General features: G+C 36.1%; 1 protein-coding gene across 2 annotated transcripts in view; it reads left to right on the forward strand.

The window, feature by feature from the left end:
• The first annotated feature begins 349 nt into the window (after positions 1-349).
• The window catches only part of LOC109063788 (E3 ubiquitin-protein ligase TRIM62-like), a 46033-nt gene continuing 25448 nt past the window's right edge, over positions 350-20934 (forward strand). The window contains exons 1-2 of one of the 2 annotated variants that reach the window (XM_042733725.1): positions 350-518; positions 1648-2167. In XM_042733725.1, coding sequence (XP_042589659.1) covers positions 1760-2167 — 408 coding nt within the window. In that variant the 5' untranslated portion in view covers positions 350-518; positions 1648-1759. The remainder of the gene's footprint in view (positions 519-1647; positions 2168-20934) is intronic. The other variant, XM_042733726.1, reaches the window with a different exon arrangement.

Raw genomic sequence — 20934 nt, forward strand, 5'->3', positions numbered from 1 at the left:
TACTAGTATATTTAACTCACCGTATAAAATCAAATTTCGCGACGACCTACAAACACACGCCAGCAGAGTGCGAGCAATCACTCTGAAATTATCATACGCTCATTTGTGCCCATGATGAGGAAGCCAGGGCTGTACCATCACAGCAGCGGGAGGGGTTCACCTTCACCCGTGCAAAAATGTCTCATATCCTTCACAAATCCAGCCCAGATGACAAACGCAAATAAAAGGGGTGTACATAACTGAATTTCCTTACAGTACGAATCAAAGTCCCGAGCGAGCTGCCTTATTTTGCCATCTGTTGTGTGTGTGTGTGTCCCCTGTGGAGTTGGTTCGCTCCGTTGCTGTGCGCCTCTTGATCGAGAGTAGAGCAGTGCGATAGAGAGGAGCTGCGCGTGCGGTCGCTCTTCAGCTTTCAACAATCTGACCTGATGAAAATGTTCAATTAAAACCACGACCTGCTCTTTCAACTATGTGACAGTCGGCTGTTTCCACTGTACAACACGTCTAGACCGCTAAGGGTAAGTGAAAGAAGTGAGAATGTCCGTTTTTGGAGAGGACCGAAAAGATAGGAAATCTGTTTACACATCCTGCTAGCTGGCTAATTATTTAGCAGCCGGCTTGAATAAACAGTAAAAAGAAAACAATTGAAAAGGGAAGAGAAATTATTTGAAAAGCAGTTTTTTTTAAACAAAGTAGTGATATGTATAACTTTTCTGCAATTGCCACGGTGTACAGGAGCTTTCTGATGTCTTAACCGCTGATTTAAATGGACTAAGATCCAGTTAACTTAAGTGGAAGTCTATGGTGACAGTATTTATAACCTAATTTAGAGTCAACGTGTTTCATTAGCAATTCAAAATTTATTTTGATCATTTCAGATTTGTTATATTGAATTCAGTGGAAGCCTATGGTGACTGAGTTGCAGCGTGTATAAATTGAACGATTTTATATAGTTTTTAATTAGTAAGTAATGATGAGGGAATATAATGTTGAATGATTTCTGATTTTTAAATGCATCAAGTTATTTTTTAAAAATGTTTTTACACGATTATGGAGGCCCAAACCTATGAGAAAATACATAAAAAAATAAAATAAAATAAACAAATACATTTATTAATAGGAAAATATAAATACAGAAAATAGTACATGGAAAAGGTATCGCAAAATAGATGCATTAAAAATGATTTGTATAAAGACATTTAGTCATTTATTTATTCAAAGCAAGGTTGGGTCTCCATACAAGATTCATTTGATTCTTAGTTAAGTCGGTTGTGACTGCATGACATCTGTATAAAATTCTTTTAGAAATGAATGTCTTTAATTAGCCAGGGAGTATCCTTTCACATTCTTAAATGAAAATGTAATTATTTTTTTTTAATTGGCTCGATAAGGTACTATTGAATCTTGCAGAATGAGTCCAGTGAATAATCAGATTCCAGACATTGCTCTTTTTAATTAAGGAGTATCGACATTTTCTTGTCTACTTTCAATCAGATTTATCTGCATTTGCTCATCAATTCATGATAATTTAGGACAAAGTCCATGTCTTTATACCTGATCATCCGAGAGTCTAATATCAAACTTATCAAAGTATGCCTGTTGCAGAGCCATCTTTACAGGGTCTTACTTACCTGCGCTCTTTTTCAGGAATCAGTCGAGGAACATTTTCAAGCCTCTAAGAGCCCAGCTGATTCAGAGACTCCGGGTTCGTGCGTCCTGCTGCCTGCACAGTGCATGACCGACCCCTCCGTAGATTCAAATGGCTTGCTGTTTGAAGGACGAGCTCTTGTGTTCCATTTGTCTGAGCATTTATCAAGACCCTGTCAGTTTCGGCTGCGAGCACTACTTCTGCCGTAAGTGCATCACTGAGCACTGGAGCAGACAGGAGCACCACGGGACGCGAGACTGCCCGGAGTGCAGGAGGACCTTCACGGATCCCCTTCTGTCCCCGAGCCTAAAGCTCTCCAACATCGTGGAGAGGTATGCCGCTTTCCCTCTGGACGCCATTCTGAATGCCCAGAGGAACTCGTACCCATGCAAGGACCATGAAAAGGTCAAGCTCTTCTGCTTAAGTGACAAGAGCTTGGTGTGCTTCTTCTGTGATGAGCCTGCCTTACACGAACAGCACCAAGTCACCACCGTCGACGAGGCTTATGAGGAAATACAGGTCTGTTTGTTTGTCATAAAAGCTCTTACTGTTTCCAGTGAAACATTATGTGATGATAATCTCATGTTTTACAGTTTTATTTTACGGGTTGTGTTCCAGGGCTCAAGGAAGGTCAGTTCTTAGCAGCAATTACAATAACTTAAGGGTGACATAATTTGAATTATTAAGAATCTGAATATTTGCAGTTGTCATTGGGAGGGTTTCTGATTACCACGATCAAGAATGAGCTGTGGATTTAGTGTCCAGACCCACATTGCATTTATTTACAATTGACGTAGGTCAGTCTTTTGTTCATGAGTCTCATTTTCATAAACCTCAGTATGCCAGCGGTTAACACTGTTTGTTTTTCTGTTCAGTTTATCTGGTACGGTAGATGAGCATATAGTGTCTCTTTCTTCATGTCTGCTTGGAGATGCATGGGAAAATCAATGCAGAAATATGCTTAATTCATGAGTTCATTCTAGACCTGTTTGGGTTTTACTTTTATTATTGGCATAAGCCTGTAATAATATCTGTGTTTGTTTAATCCAAACAGCTGTTCTGGAGAGAGATTAATGAAGCGCATCCCAGTTATTTACTTTACGAGCTTGGAAATGGTGTTGAAAATGTACTTTTCCCCCTCACTGTACTACTTTTATAATGATTCAGTTTTGCATTTAGGTTGTTCGAGTGCATTCAGGGCTTTATGTTGTTTGCCTCAAATGCTTTTCATGTAACTTACTTAGTCGAGGCAGGCCTCTTTGTTAGGTTCTCTTTATTCACAGTACTTCCTGGTCTTTACAACCAGTCATCGCCGGTCTGTAAATACTGTTATTTAAAAGCCATGCCTTTGAAAACCGTCAGTTGTAGATTGCAAGAATAGGTCAACTTCTTTTTACATTTTACGGTTTATCTGGTGTGCGCAAATGCAAGCTCTTTGAAGCTTAATTCATCATACTTGTTAAAGGATGTCCATTTTTGTTTATTCATGTTTTTTTGAACACTAGTGTTTTGATTAAAGTATACGACCAGTGGACATGTACAAAGCTGGACATTTGCATTTCACAAATATTACACAAGCATCACAAGCTTATACCCCCTTTATCTGTTCAGTGCATAACCCTTTTCAACTTGAGAGTATATATGTATATAATATTGTTATTTTCTGAATGCAAGTCATAATTTGCTGTCGTGTGTAACTCGAAGCAGGAATAATTTAAGTACTTAAAGTTCATATGACGTGTCGGTAGAGATGCATGTTTATTTTTTGCTGTATTGAGTGATATTTTAATTTAGTTCTAAAACACAACAACTTGTACAACTAAGCGTTTAATTAAGTTTTTACATTCATAGTGACGTTGATGTGAGGCTCTACAGACATTTTCTGTGTTAGTACATTAAATAATGGACGCAATGTAATAAATGGAATCGCAATACCAAGTTAATTTTGTGGCTGTTGCCATAAATAGACCTGCCTTTTATCATAATGGACTCTATAGTTTGGCATATTGGCCATTCAACACGTCCGTCTGAGGTCTGATAAGACATCAGAGGTGGCTAAAAGTGACACTTGTGTTTAGTGTGGCTTGGCTTTATCTGTAGGACTGTTTTATTGTCTGGAAGTGAATAAGTACTTGAGAAACAGATAAGAAACAGCATTGACATGGATGCAATTAAGACAATCAAGCCTAAGTTAAGTGTTTCAGTGGAACTGCTTTATACACAACCTGACTTGAACTTTAGAACATGAACATGAGATGACATCATAATGTTTGAGGTTAAAAGCATCTTGATTTGATTCTCATCGCTTAAGACATTAATCAGATGACTGGAGCGATGTGGATTATTATGATGTTTTTATCAGATGTTTGGACTCTCATTCTGACGGCACCCATTCACTGTAGAGTGTCCATTGCTGAGCAGATGATGTAATGCTACATTTCTCCATGTCAGTTCCCATGAAGTAACAAACCTGTATCTTGTATGGCCTGAGGTTGATTCATTTTTGGACAAACTGTTCCTGCTGTTTTAATTATTTCCATGCATGTTTTAATCATAACCATCATTTTTGGTCAGATTGAGTTCTTCAGAGACCTTCACTTTTTGTAGTCAGCACAGCAGAAGGGTTAAACACTTCTAAACTCTTGTTGGGGAATTAATAGGAGCTACATGCAGCAGTTGTCAGACAATTAGCAGCGGCCTCCTTAGAGACACTCTCCAGGGACAGACTTTATTCCGTTCCACATCTTTTGAGATGCACACATCGAGGGAGGCATTTTTAAGATGCACATTGAAAGCCTCTGACAAATACTCCCCATGAGAAACCGCATACTCGCTAATGCCAAGTGTGCACTTTATATACACGTTTTTCTGCAGTTTACTCCAACATCACAAAGAGCAAATTGCTAGGGAATTCCTGGGCAGCTCTTGGGTGCAAATGAAACTGTTTATCCTCAACAAAGCCCTTTGGCTAAATGAGGTAATGTGTTGGATGGGTTTCATAAGATGTGGCATTACATGGGAATGAATAAAGCCCTTGTAAGGTTTATTATCTTAGCACTAACATGAGAAAAGTGTAGCTGAGGAGCTTATTTCTTTTTGAGGAAAAACATCTGCAGTTACACTAACTTTTATTTTGTGATAAATTATGCAGAATTATGCATTTTGAATTAATTTATTCATCATAAGCAGTGGCTGAAGTTTATTTTCTGTTTTTCCAGATACATACTTTACTGACTTACATTGACTAGTACTGATTGTGCACATTAGTCACTGGTTTTGGAAATTGACTGAACTTGCGTTTATATTATTTTCTGCCATTGTATTTTTTATATTTTGAAAATGAAGAACTTATTGTACTTAATGTAGATTTTTTTTTTTTTTTTTGCTCTTTTGGGCTTCTGTGAAAATATTATGCTTTTTAAGCTCATATAGCTTTTTTGTTGTTGTTGTTTGTAGTCTGTTTCCGGCTTCCAGATGTCTCTGGTTTTATATGACACTAATTTCAGTGAACTTACTAGTGAATTAGATTTATTTTTTTAAGAAGATCATACACAGGCAGCACAGATCTGAACCTCCATCAACAAATGACTTGCCAAGTCGACAATAGATCACTCTACTTAGACTGAGCCTGTGTTTCAGTGAGAATAGAAGGCTCATTGTCTGTAATGAAACAGACTTAAGCAGTCATTTTTTTATTTGAAGTGCCACTGTTCAATGCTTTTATTAGATTTAAAAGATGGTCAACTGTCTGCAGATGTCAGCACTCGCAGGACAGAATCTTTGATGATATTGTATAGTCTCTATCTTTCAGTATGAAGAATTACCATTGGCTAACCACTTTAGCTGATTACTTGCATCATTACTATATTATATAGTGAAATGTGTATATTAGTATCATATTGGCCATTGGCCAACCTGCTCTTCTTCAATATTCTTGCTCTCATCCTCTTGTCTCTTCAATTGTGTCTGTAGGTTTTGTTTTTTGTTTTTTACACAGTCTCTTTTCTCACTCTTCATCAGTCTCCCGCTCTCGTAGTCTCTGTCTATCTTTCTCACCAATTTTTTTTTTTTTTTCGATTTTCTTGTTCATGCCCCATCTCTCGTGTTGTAATGACACCTTTAGAGTTCAGACACCTCTGTTTCAGCCAGTGATTGAGTAGAGGCTGAGGGAAATAGGCTGCTGGAAAGGGAAATAAAAATTCTGTGTGGGTGTTCCATCAGCGCTGCAGACCCGTGCCAGATATGGAGCGTTATTTAGGTGTATGACTGCGTATGTTTACTGTTTTTTTGTTTTACGTGATGGAATTTTGTGTTGACGCACACAAATGCTTCTTGTTGCAAATAAATAAGAAAACTCTGTTTTACCAAATAAATAATCATAGCACTTTACAATAAGGTCTCTTTTGTTAATAATTAAATTAGTCGTTCACCCAAACATGAAAATTTGCTGAAAAAATCCGAGATGTAGATGAGTTTGCTTCTTTGTCAGAACAGATCTGGAAAAATTTTGTGCTACATCACTTGCTCAGCAATGGATCCTCTGCAGTGAATGGGTGCCGTCAGAATGAGAGTCCAAACAGCTGATAAAAACGTCACAATATTCCACATGTAATCCTGGCCAAAATATGAGTCCATAATCCATAATAATGGTTCCTCCAGTGAAAAGGTCCATTCTCTGTTGTCCTCCTCACTAGGGTTGGACCAGAATATTTTATTATTTAAATATTAGTTTGGTGGGTTGGCATTCGATTTTAAATTTTGAGATTCAAAAAAAAAAGAAATTTCAAACACCTGGCATCCCCCGCAAAATGGTTTTCATTCGCCCCTTGAATATGAATCGTCCATGAGTGAACGTCATGATTCATTTCATCTGGAAGAGAAGACAAAAATGCCGAAGACCTCAGCTGTGTGGGAGCATTTTAAATTGAGTTAGGACAAGCAAGGCAGTGTGCCAAATATGCAATTTGAAACTGGCCTACCACAACAGCACATCAAGTTTGAAAAATAACCTGAGTTCTGTTAGTAGTACGCCTATAGTATATTGTTAGTGTAAAAAATAAAAACCGAACTGCTTTTATCTGGCATGTTAATCAGTCATTTTACACATGATAAAAATGTGCACTTAATTAGCTTGAAAAATACTTGCGAATATGGTAGTCATTTAAAAAAAGAGATTAAAAATGTAAATATTGAGATTAACATTAAGATTTCTAAATGCTGCAGTATTTGTAAAGTATTGTTTAAAGTTAGTTCAAATGAAACCTTAATGTAAAGTGTTACTGGAATAAAAAAAGTCTGTTCTTTAGGTTTGACTACTATAAACCTTCTTTTAATGGCTCTTAAACACTGAACCTAAAATACTGTTGTTTTGTGGTTACTGAATCTACAGAGTATAAGTTTTAGCTAATTTGTAAGTGAAGATGAGAAAGATTGAGCTGAAAAAGACTATAAATAAAAAAATTACCTATTGCAGTGTGCTCACTTGTTGCTGCATCAGTTTCTTTTTTAATGAATCTATCACAAAGGATCCCAAAATCCGTGTCAAGCTCATTAGTTTTAATCAGTCTGAGAGATATTCGCTGAACCATTCATTGATTTCATCATATCAAACTCAAAATGAAATGAAAACTGAACTGCTTGTAACGTGTAATTATATATATTTTTTTTATTTTTTTTTTAATAGTTCATACATGACACAGATAAAGATTCAGATTTTGTCATCATAAATAGTATTATTTATTGTATTTAAAAAAAAAAATACTAAAGTACTACAAGAGTGGAATTATGAAATAACTGGAACCACTGCTAAATTGTTTGATTCCCATCCTTGTTCTCCTCTCATTTGTAGTCTGTGCCATCTCAGCAGACTTATTAGTGCTGCTTACGTGATGTTTTTGTGCAGTACATAATCAAGGATTCTGATGCAGGCAGGTCTAATTGGAGCAGGTTTCAGCTGCCCGGCACGCTCGTGTCGAGCGATGAACATATGTCAGCTCTCTCTGCTGGGCCACACAACGCTATGAGATTTGGATTTTTCCTGTTGCAGTATATGCTTGCCTTTTTTGTAATCTCCTTAACTTCACATGCCTCACCCCTTTGACCTGTCAGACTTGTGGGAAGCGACAGCAGCATCTGCTGACAGACGTTTGCTCATGCACTCGTCTCCGTCATTTCTTCTCCATCTCAGGTGCTTATGTTACATTCCTAATGCACTTGAACATCCGTACCCTCTTCAACATGCTCTGTGTGTAGATGCTATAGGGGATAGCAATGGATCTGTTTAGAGCTCTAGTGTTTGCTTCAGGGGAAAGAGGGATTTCATTGCCAACTAATGCATTCTTAGCCCTGAGGGGACAAGGCTTTTCTTAATGTCCCTGATTTGGGCCATCAACAATCGCCAGCACTTTCACTCTCTCGTCAGTTTTGTGCCATTTCCTGTTTCTTTGTAAGCAGATTATTATACATGAGTTTTGACCTTTGCAAATGTTTTGATGGAGGCAGATCAACCTTTTTTTTAAGGCAATATTAGAAGTGTGCTACCATTCAGAAGTTTTTGCAACTGAGCATTTATTTGATAAAAAAGTAAAATTGTAAAATATTATCACAATTTAAAATAATGGTTTCTATTTGAAAATATAATTTTATTCTGTGTTGCAAAGCTGAATTTTCAGCAGCACGTCACATGATCCTTCAGAAATTATTCTAATATGCTGATTTGCTGCGCAAGAAACATTTGTTGTTGTCAATATTGAAAATAGTTGTACTGCTTATTTTTTGTGAAAGTCATGATTTTCTTTTTCTTATTTTTTTTTACAGAAAGTTTCAAAGAACTGTGTTTATTTAAAATAAAGGTCTTCTGTGACATTATTAATGTTTTTACTGTCAATTTTGAGTCATTGAATACATCTTGCTGAATAAAAGTATTAGTTTTAATTAGTGCTGTCAAACGATTAATTTAGTTTTTATTTACATAATATGTGTGTACTGTGTATATTTATTATGTATATGAATACACATACAGTATATATTTTGAAAATATTTACATGTATATATTTAGAGTCATATAATTTATATAATATATAAATGTTTAATATAAACATAACATATTTTTCTGAAATATATACATGCATGTGTGTGTATTTATATACGTAATAAATATACACAGTAGTACACACACACATATTATGTAAACAAAAACTTTTATTTTGGATGTGATTGTGATTAATTGTTTGACAGCACTAGTTTCAAGTAAAAATGAATAATATTAATAATTAATAATAATAAATATTTACTGACCCCAAACTTTGAATGGTAGTGTATATTGAGTTGGTAATGGTACATTTTAGTGATCATGCAAAAATACCTATCAAGGTAACTGGCATGTATTCTAAATTGCATAGCCTTAATACTTCAGTACAAAATAATGGTTATTTTAGTTCTAAAGTCTTCTAAATAATCTGTTTGAGGTTGAGGCTACTAGTGACTGGATTTCTGATGCACTCTGTGGGTGTGTTTCCTGCACTGCTGTTCTAAAAAACGGAATTCTGTGGAAAGCGATCTTATTCGACATAACTACTGCATGTCTCTTCCTGTTATCCTCATGCATGTGGAAATAACCGATTTCAGTTTTATAGCTGGTCGAGTAACTTTTTAATAAGGTTTCGTTTGTTAACTATATTTAATGCCTTAACTAATGTTAACTAACAATGAGCAATACATTGTTACAGTATTTACTAATCTTTGTCAATGTTTAAGTAACATTATTTATATTACAATTCTGCAGAGTTGCATAGTTCATCCAAAAATTAAAATTATGTCATGAATTACTCACCCCCATGTGTATGAAATCTGAGAGCTTTCTGACCCTGCATGGACAGCAAGGCAACTGAAATGTTTTAATGTTGTTCACAAGCAGAGGAATGCATGGTACTCTCATGAATGGCAGTGGACTGACCCGGAAGAGAATACATTTTTTTTTTGTTTTCTTTGCACACAAAAAGTAGGCCTATTCTTGTAGCTTCATAACATTACGGTTGAACCACTGATGACACATGGACTATTTTATCAATGTCCTTACTATGTTTCTGGACCTTGAATGTGGTAGTTCATAGAGAGAGGAATGGAATCATTAAAGGCCTGCGAGCTGGGACTCAAACTCGGAACGGCCAAAGCACAACATCGCTATATCGGTGCACTGTCTCTGAGGCTATCTGTGCCAACGCTACCAATGTTTTTTGAAATTTTTTTTATTGACAGGTAAAAAATAAAAAAAAGTGGTATTTAAGTACATTTTTGGTTTTTAAATTTATGTTTAAATCTTAATAGTTAATTTGCTATGTGCGCCACTTTTCATAAAAATTTTTCCCATAATGGAGGATCTAGTCTTATTTGTGATTGCTTTGAAGATGTGTGGGTTGAAGACTTTGTAAGGGAGCTGACTGTCTTACAATGGGTTGTACTTGTTGCTGAAGCCCTAATAAGTGAACCCTAGAGAGTCTGTTGTTTTGGGGTGGGTTAATTTGAGATGAATGATGCTCTTTGTCTCCTACAACCCTGAGGCCCGTTTTACTTGATACAATGTGTGTTTGTAGGTGTGTGCATGGTGCTAGCGGGCGAATGAGTCTAAAATGAGTAATAGTGAGTCATCTTATGGATATCAGTTGGAAACATTATCTCAAGGCAGTTAGATCAGAACTATATGCTTTCGACAGACACTAAGTACAGGAATTTGAGCTACAATGTATGTTCCTTTCATGCCCCTGTTTCAAAAAGAGTTATTAAGGACTGGGCGATATATGTAACATACTCAGTGATTTTGTGGGCAGTATATGGTCTGTAAGTTTTGCACTATATAGGCATTTAAAGACAAAGTTTAAATATAATTTTATTTATCTTGCTCCGCTCTAAGTTTTGATCTTTTTTTTCTGTCCGTGCTGTCATGCAGCTTCAGGATCACCTGTGATCTGCTCCATACCTTCTCTTTGAGCTGTTTCATCACCGTTTGATCTTTTCTTCACCCCCCACAAAACTTCCTTTTGAGAAATGCCAGCTTTTTTAGTTGGTAAGGGACTTTTAGGGGCTTCTGAGATTGTTACCAAGTGATTTATTTTCCCTCAGGTATTCTAACAAATGGGTGGTCGGTGAGGAGTTGTCACGTTCACGCAGAATCACAGCCATAGGGAACGGCAGAACGGTCATGTTGCATTAGACACATTACAGGCTTTACATGCTTGGCGGAAGGCCTAATACACAGTGACAAAGCATACAGCTAACATTCTCTCATGCACTGAGGCAGTAGGAAAGATTGTGACCTGGTGCAACCTTGAACCCAGAACAAGCTGGGATTAGTTACATCTTTGCCTGTATTGAAGAAGCTATAAAGGAAATTATGCCATTTGCTCAACTAATGTAAAGACATTAGAATGGGTGAAATGTCCCATGAGCTAATAATTTACTTTCAGCCTGGCCTGTGAGTTACTTGTCTGTTTAATTTAAGGATATATTGAAAGCTTCTTATGTGTTTTATCAATGGTGTCAACGTTTATTTTTCTAATGATTGTCCCATACTGCTGTACCTTTAAAGGGGTCATATGATGCAATTTCAAGTTTTCCTTACTCTTTGGAGTCTTACAAGCTGTTAGTTCATATATAAGATCAGTAAAGTTGCAAAGACTAAAGTCTCAAACCCAAAGAGAGATTCTTTATAAAAGTTAAAATTCGTCCACACCTTCCTTAAATGCCTCATTTAAACACACCCCCACAAATCTACATCACTGTGTTGGAAGATTTGCATAACACTACCCAAATGTTTACACAAAGAAGGAAGGTGTAACTTTTAATCTTGCTGTAATAATGTTGCTGCTGCCACCATGTCGTGGAGACGCTGTGTGTTTCCAAATATGATAAGGGGTGTAACATTTCTGTCAAACGCTTGAGGTATTCGCCCAATCACAATGCACTGGATAGCTGGCCAATCAGAGCACAGCTCACTTTTCAGAAACATGAGCTTGTCCAATGTAATGGTCACATGGTTTGGCAACTCAGGAAATTTCTGTTTGCAATGGAATTGGATTGTCTGGAGATTCCCTTCCAGCATTTCCTGAAAGCAGTGGATTTTTGTCAACAGAGAGAAGTGGAAGTGAAAGTAGTAGTCCACTAAACCTTTAAACCTTTTGAAGTCTTTAAACACGTTCTTATGCTGATCCTCAGATATGGGATTGGTTCATGAGGGCAGGTGCTTAGGAAAACGATTACAACCTGTCACTGGTTCAGCTGAGATAAGGCCTGTAGATTGTCACACTTGTCCCATATGAAGCTTCTTGTAAGCTTATCAGAATTAATGTTATCTCTTAAAGCAAAAAAAAAAAAAAAAAAAAAAAATGAAGTACTGAATAACATTTGTAGCTGCAAATTGGAGATTTTCTTTTGAACTACAGTACTGTCTGATGCTTCTGCAGAATGTTTGTTTTTATTTATATTCATTTTCATCTTTAATTTGTCTTTATTTAATTAGTTAGTCTGGTCAGTAGTTCAGGTTTACTTGCCCTGTAAACACTTTCACTTACCCCCAAAGCTAAAATGTCTTCTGTGGCTCTATATTTATGTTTCTTCCACTTTTTCAAGCTTTGCCTGTTGTTGATGACAGACAGACGGAGGCCCCCTACTAAACCCGGATCTCTAGAGCTCCGTGCCCCTGATTAGGTTTGGGAATCAGCACAGATTACTGACCATTGTTCTGAGGCCGGCGCTAGACTAGTATGTAATCTCCTCTAATTCCTGCCCCTGATTAGCTCCAAATTACTCAATTAGACAGCCTGCTGATGGACGCGTATTAGCGCTGTACATCAGAGCATCTCGGTGTAGCCATATGTTTGCTACACATCTTTACCAGGCCAATGGATGCTGGAATAAAGCAATGTGTGTCGCCCTCAATAAAGGACCTCTTACTTTGCTGTTTGGGTTCGGTGAAATGTTCCAGGCCACAGGGAAATCATGCCAGACCGCCTGCGGCGAGCTTCAGGCTCTGGCCAACGTTTGTGTGTTTCATCGATGCCCCAGCTGCCCCCTTCATCGCTCCGCACTGTGCTTTGGCATCCAGTTGGTCTGTGAGGATCCTGATCCTATTTTCAACTTCAGATTGAGGTGGCCTGTTCAATAGCTGAAAGTCAAGCTCTGTGACTCTAGAGAAATATGTCCCACCATTCAATAAGCTTGACCCTAGTAGGAAGAAAAAAGGCTGAATCAAACCTTGCGCTTTTTGCACGTTTACAGCATTTGAGAACCTTTTTGCATTTGACAAGCTGGTATTGTCGAACACTAATCTGAGATATTTCATGCTTGTGTTCAAGGGTCAGATTCATTAAAATCTTCTGAAGAAAGAAGTTAAGAAATGTTTTAAACAAGACGTTTGTATGAATGTTCCTGTATATCGGCACGGTGCCCACAAGGCTATCAGCGCAGACACAATGATTTTTAAAAGAACATTCTTCTCAGGATTTCAACGTTTTTAAAAACATTCTTTAAAATAATTTTGGAACTACAAAATATTCTTAACTTTATTTTTGCTTCTGTTTTGGTTTACTTTCATAATTAAGACTCTGTCTCTTTATTCCTGTATTTGTAATTGTACTGAAGTATGTTTAATGTGGTTTATTGATATCTGATCTGTTGTGGCATGCAAATGCAAGGAAAACATTTAGCATGTTTTTTTGGCAACACCTGATGTGGGCCGGATAAAACCCGTTGCACTCCAAAGCTGCTCAGTTGTTTTTGCAATGTTGCTGAGAAATGGAATCGCAGCTGAAACGTTCCAGAGGCTGTTTTGATTTCAATACCATGTGGTTTTAATACTACGTGATGTATGATGTTTTAACCAACTGTCCTTAAGGGTGAAGGATGCCATTTGGTTTGGTTCCGCTGCTACAGAAATGACATGGTTCACCATGAGGAACTAATTTAGGGTTTTTTTTCATCCTGCAGCCAGTCTCAGATGGAGCTGTTAGCAACCACTGCAAGGGTCATTCGGGACATTGGACTCTTTCAGTGGCTCAGTTAATGGAAGCTGCTCGTCCATTTTGATGTCTCTGTTTGAGTGCTGTGTTCAGCTTTGTTCAGCCACCTTTGACACCGACTGCCTAAAACCATTTATTGTCAAACAGTTGTGGCTTTGTCCGCTGTAGGACCAGAATGAGATGTCTCCGTTGGGAATTGGAAGAGGACACTTGGAAATGGAGGCCGCTTAAGATTGTTGAGTCAAGATTGGGTTCTTTAGAAATGGGTTCTACTTGTGGCTATGTGTTAAAGCTTTCTTAAGGCAAAAAGTTGATTGAGGTGGTTAAATAAAATATTTGTTGAGTTATATTAAAGTTCTGAATAACAACTTACTCTGACAAGCTACGCAATATCGCGTTCATTATCGCAGATGAATCGCCTTAGATAATCAACGCGATATTGTGTACCTTGTCAGTGAACTACGGCTCTGTCTATTAAATGCCGCTCCATTTGAAAGCAGGTGATGGTGATTTAGCGCTAATCAGGGAACCAGATTTACTGACTAGATGCGCATGATCATATCGTTAGATATATCGCCCAGCCCTAGTTCTGAAAGAAAAACTCCCACTTATATTCTCCATTACTATTTTTTTAATGTATTTGTTTTTAATGTTAATTTTACTTTTCAGAAATGCGAAACAATTTCCTCAATTTAATTTCCTCAACCTCTGCCCATCCAAAAAGCAAGTGACTTGTTTTTTTCTTGAGTTAAACAGTAAAGAAGATTTTAGCTGGAACTGTTCTCAGACTAACATTAGCATCAAGCTACATAACTGAGATTAACATGTTTTTACTTTAATTTTTCATTGTGTGTTTGAAACATGCTATTTATAGCCTATTATAAGCAGGCTTTCACTGCACATGCTTAGCATTTTTCTTGTAAAAGTAATTTATTGTTATGAGAATACCCCAAATCTCATGAAAATCTCACACAAATTATATACTATCATAATCATGTGTTTATTATCTTCATGTGAGTAGAAACGTTTCTCTGGATTTGTTGTGGACAGGACAGAGTGTGGAAGTGTAGGGGAAGCTCGGCATCAGAAGAAACAGGGCAGGTTATGAATGTGTGAGTGACATACGAGCAGTGAATCAGAACAGCATAAACATTAAACAAAATGCTTATAACTTATAATAGTATTTGTATTTGCTGCAGTTAAAAGCTCATAAACTTAAACTTGATCAGTGTGCAACATGTGGATTGCCCTTCCTTTTCCAGGGTTTATGTGTGCTTCGTTGTCTGGTGAGTGTAGTTGATAATAGCATCCATGGGGTAATGTTTCTTTAAGTCATTTCAGATGTGTAATAGGCGATTTTGTATATACATACAATTGTATTGCTTCTTTTTAAACATGCAAAAAGTATCAGAGGTTTTATTTAATCCTAAGGCACTTTTTTAAGATGACATGGTTATATATTGGGTTTTGCTTTAATCTCCCCAGTAAAGGATATTTTTAGTTTCAGTTTCATGCCGGCTTTTGTTGCTTTAAAGAAGATTCTCCTTTCACGCTTACTAAAGAAACAACTGGGGTGAAAAAACATGTATTTTGGCTGAACTACCATCAGTCTGAACCAACATGAGTAAACGAGAAATGTCTTTATTTACAGTAATGTTACTAAGTAATGTCTCATGGACATTACATCCTCCTCAGCCAGTGTTTTCCAGTCCACTGCATCTCATCAGCCTCGCTGGAGGTGACCTCCCCCCAGTCCTTGCACTTCCTGCCAATGGGATTGTGAAGTAAGCCTCTCCCCGTCCCTGTGGAGTGCTGGGATGCGTGTGTTGAAGGGTGGGCATGTTTGAGCAAACTGCTCTAGATGATCTAATATAGATGGCATCTAATGTAGATGGCTAGATACTGTTTGACAGTACATCATGCAGTGTTGCTTTAGGATGGAACATGTCAACATGCGGGTTTATTTAGACCCCCAATGCTTTTAAATTAAGTCCTTAACTATTGGGTCAGTTCTGACTAATTTTCTGTTTTATTCCTTGTTCCCTGCACAAAAAGTTCAAACTGCTTGAAGCTCTTTGTCTTTTTCTCGCTCATAAATGGCCTTCATGATTTCAACAAGTCCTTTTGGCAGCTTTCAGCAGAAGCAGCAGGCAATACACACAGTGCCTGCCAAAACCCAGGGTTCTGCCTAATGTGGCAAATCAACAAGACTCCCCTCAAGACCATATTCAGTGCTGTTTTTTTATTGATGGATAAATGCAGGCAGGAGTGGCTGGTATGAGTATTTTTTTCATGGTAACTGTATATCATGATATAGTTATTTTTTGCAGGAAATTAAACCTCAATATGTCTTATATATTGCATAGTAATGTAGTGATTTTATACTTATTTAATACTACTTACATATTATTATTATTATTATTATTATTATTATATAATATTAATATTTTACATTTATTTTGAATTATATGCATTTATTATATAAAATATGATTTTATTTCTTATTTAACACTTATAAAAAGTTTAAATTAATATTATACTATATAATATTAATTATACTATGTAATACAAATCATATTTGTAATTAATTTTGAATGATATATATTTCTTTACATTTGCCAGTTTACACTTTCTAAAATCTAAAATGTTTTTTTTTTTAATTTATTAAACACTGTCCGTCTACAGTTTATATTATTTATTTATATTATTTATTTTTAAAAACCTTTATTATACGTTGGCTGTCTACTCATTAACATTATTAATAATTGTCAAATAATCAATTTTATTAAAAAATAATTGTTTATAATTTATAATTTTTATAAATTGTATTATTTATACATCGGCATCTACATTTTTAAATCGTAATTATGTTTTAGCAATAAAATTATGTAATTTTATAAAATGGTGTAGAAATAGCATTTGACGGTATCAAATTTTCATGTTGCGATTAATTGCTAATGCTTTTATCACGGTATACAGTATTATCACGCTATTGAAATTTAGTTGCAAAAAAATTGTTGTCAAAAATATAACAGGTTTAATAACTTTTTTCTTATAACAAAAAGAACTGATTATTTACATAGCTACAATAAAGTAATGCACAAAATATGTATAAAGTAAAAAATGTCACACAGATTAAAGTGCAAAAAAATATACAGACCAATAAGTAACACTTTACAATAAGATCGCATTAGTTCACCTTAGTTAATGCATTGACTTTTATAATTAGCAATAGCTACATTTGCTACGGAAGTTATTAATCTTTGTTAAAAAAAAAACAATTGTCAGTCCATTAAATAACACAGTTGCAACTTATGATTTTAACAACGTTATTAAAAGATATGTTAATTAATTGAGCCTTAATGTAAGTGTGACCAAACAATAAAGAAGAATTTTCAAACAATATCTAGGGTATGCTGTAGTCCAGATTAAAATGTAAAAACAAGTTTGATGTTTTATTGCGTATTAAGATTATTTATTTTAGTAATTTTGACTGTGATGAACTCCACTGCAAATACAAAAATCTGAATGCATTACCGAATACCAAATATATATTATTAAACATTGACCCTCTACACAGTTTTGGAACATGCAGCATCGCGATTTAAAAAAAAAAAAATCTGGCATCAAGAAGAATTGGTGGAAGTTTACATATAGTTTTTTTTTTTTGCTTGGTGTCAAATTTAAAAAAATCTCTTTGGTATGCCATCATATCGGCAAGTCTAAATTCAGGTGTAGCCTAAATCCTGCAAGGGCAACTCTCTGAAGAGCTGCCATTCCTGATACTAGGATGATTTTGCATATCCACTTTGTCACGATGCAGATGAAGGGCTGGAGTGTATAGTAACTGGTTGAAGAGAGTTTGTATGTACCATGTTTAAACTCTGTGTCCTGATAAAGATGGGGGGGGGGTTGCTGCATTCATCATTTACATGACTTGCCCTACATCCTAACCTCTAGAGGAAACACTGCTCAATACAACCCACTTCCCTCATTTGCATTTACCTTGCGTCACATTTTGCTGAAGAGTCGAAGCTGGTTTCCTCAGCGCTGTTCATTCTTAACTATCATGACAGGAAAATAGGGGGAAAACAAGCCCACGGTTTACTCAACTCTGAGTCACTCATTTACCCGTGAGGGAAATTTATAGTGTATATATGTAAAACAGCACAGAACGCTTTTGACGAGGCAGCCTCCATCGCGGTGACAGTGACAGCATGCTGATTGCTTCTGCACTGCCTGGCTTCCTTTATGATTACGTTTTAGTCACAGTTCAACTGATTTATTTAAATTATTGCATATTGCAAAGCATTTCTGCATGGTTTTTGAGAGTCACAGCCATTGAGGAATGGTAATCTTGTTAGGACTGAGGAGTGGTAAACTTTGTGCTGCCAGCTTTTCCTGGTGTCCACACAAACAACATCCATCAGTTAGAAACCTGCAGCATTCATCATCTTGCATTGGACTGGGAGTGGGAGGGCTGGAACAGCAGGATAAAAAAGGTCAGATTTGTTAGTTGTGAGCTGTAGCTTTGTTTGTTATTGGCATCTAACGTGTTTTATGAACCTTGACAGTGATAGACAACCCTACTGTCAATTGGTTGTAAACAAAGTTGGCCTCTGTGCTTCACTGTTTTTGTTGTTGCTTTTGCGTTGACTTTTTTTTTTTTTTTGCACATGGCAGACCTGTAACACAAAAGCATTTGAGGCAAGTCTTTTCATGGCAGCACCAGGTGCAACCACACAACCTGTGCTTGCAATGAGAAACCAGTTGAATGTATGTAAATCATGCAGACACATTAATTGCTGTCTAGACCAGAATTTGTTTTTTTGCAGGATATTTAATCTCATATATAATATATTGGCGGGGAACGGTTAATTTTTTACGGTTCGGTTTGTATCGGTATGTGCTGTGTTTATGGAAAAACTATACTTTCGAAATAAAAATAAAGTAAATAAGAATATTCTGTCTAACTACAAGCAAAAGCGCAAATAAATACAAAAAAATATTTTTTGAGGGGGTGGGTCTAGCATTAGTTTTTAGGTACATAAATTGAATGAAGTAGTCAAATGTAATACAGCATTGCATATTTGACTGTATAAATAAAGATTAATCTTTATCCAAGTCACAAAAGCTATCCAGTCAAAAGCAGTAAATGATTTATTTGTTGTTGCTGTTCAATTAATATTAAGACTGTCACTTTAAGAGAATGCACTGATCCAGCGCACCAATACATTACGTTCAGCCGGCTTTGTCTGCTATAGGATACTTACCAAGATGGACATTTTGACACAATGTTTCTGTGAATTTGTCCATTCAAACACAATACTTAAGAGAGAGCTTAATATTTGCTTGTGTTCTGAGATGCCGGCAATACATCAGAAAGAGCTTTATATTTGCGCGTGTTCCGGGACGTGGGTTTGCGCGCTTTGGATGAGCGCATGCACAAATCTTCTCACTGCTCGCGCAAGCTCGCGTCCTCTGGCTCTTAAATGTTTAAACTGGCAAAACTTAAATGAGTTTTGTTTTAAAACAGAAATCTACGTGTGCTGCTCTCCTGTGCGCCCGGGTGATAAAGAAAATAAATGACTGCTCCAGCATACAGCATTCGCATTGAACAAGAGAGAATGGTTTGTCAAGGTTTTTAAATTTTTTATTTTTATTTTTTTTTTCCTCATCGCTGTTGTTGTAATGTACTGGGAAGCCAGAATGCGCATCCATCAACTGAAACATACATTAGCCAAACCCTGTTTTTTTTACGTGTTATTTATAAGAAACCATATTACAGATGCGTTGTCAGATTTAAGTTAAACCGCAAAAAAATTTTCGCGAACCCTCCCATCCCTATAATATAATATAATGTATTCATTTTTTAACATAAAAATAGTAATATTTTAATTTATAATGTATATATTTAATTTGATTCATTTATTATAATTAATATTTTAATTTAAATTTTATTTTATATAATCTACTTTTTTTAATTTATTGATTTATAAATTTATTTTTAAATTTTAAATATATATGAGTATATGTACTGACTATCCACTATTTACATAATCAATGAGATATATATATATATTAGTGCTGGGAAACGACTAAAAATTTTAATCTCGATTAATTGCATGGTTTTTCTGCGATTAATCACATTGTTATGCACAAAATTCAATAATGAATTCAAAAGTAGTGTATTGCACACTTTTTTTTCATTTAAAAGTACTGCTATATGAACAAAAGTGCAAAAAGGTGCTTTGTTTACAGCAGTATTCAGCAGTTAAAATATTTAGTGTAAATCTCAACTTAAACATTAATGTAGTCAAATTAAATATAAAGCCAAAGCCAAAGCTATTTGCCACTGCCAGTGCATGAACGTATTTATAGAAAATATTTTATAGTTTGTTGAAAAACAAGTTGCCCGAGTGCATTTGACCCCCAAAGCAAGGTTCATTTGACTAGTGTGATCACTCCGGTTCATTTAGCCTTCACTGGCTCGGTTGGAAGAGGTGGGCCAGAGCGCGTTTCAGTTGGGCTCGGGCGCGGTACGAATGCAGAATGAGCACTAACCGCACCGGAGTGCCAAATTTCTAATACCTGCAGCATGATTGCATGAACATTGAGTGATAGATCTGTAAAGCAATATATTGTGAGAGGGCCGTGTGTTACCGTGTCCCAAACGACTCAAAATAATAAACCACAAAGTGAACAAAATGATGCATTCCACTGTGCTGACTGAGCGAGAGCGCTTCTCTGCTGTTTTCACATGCTATCAGAAACTTCCTATTTCCCTCTTATGAAGTCATGATTACGAGCATGTTGCATTCTTTTCTGTTAAAAATAACAGTGAACAGTGTGAATGTTGATTCTTAACCTAAATAATTTAATCGGGAGCGTTCATGTGAGCGCTGCTGCAATCTTAGGCCCACCCCAAATGCTTTCATTGGTTGAGACTAGGGATATGCCGGTATCAAATTTTCCTGTTGCGATTAATTGATATTTATGCAATTATGCCCCAAAATTCTAGATATTGGGGCAAATATGCTCCTGTATGAGTTTCTGTCTCATGTTTATAACACACATCACACAAGCAGTGAGAGCAATATCACACAAGTGAGTTTTGGTTACCGATGTTATATATAAAACATTTTATATATAATACAATTTTGTAAAATGTAATTTTAAAAGGTATTTATTGCATACCACCATCTGTATACATATTACATTCTTTATATATTTTATTTATTATATGTAATATATTTTAGATTGTAAATAAAAATA

The sequence above is a fragment of the Cyprinus carpio genome, chromosome B11 (assembly GCF_018340385.1).
Source record: "Cyprinus carpio isolate SPL01 chromosome B11, ASM1834038v1, whole genome shotgun sequence".
NCBI lineage: Eukaryota > Metazoa > Chordata > Actinopteri > Cypriniformes > Cyprinidae > Cyprinus > Cyprinus carpio.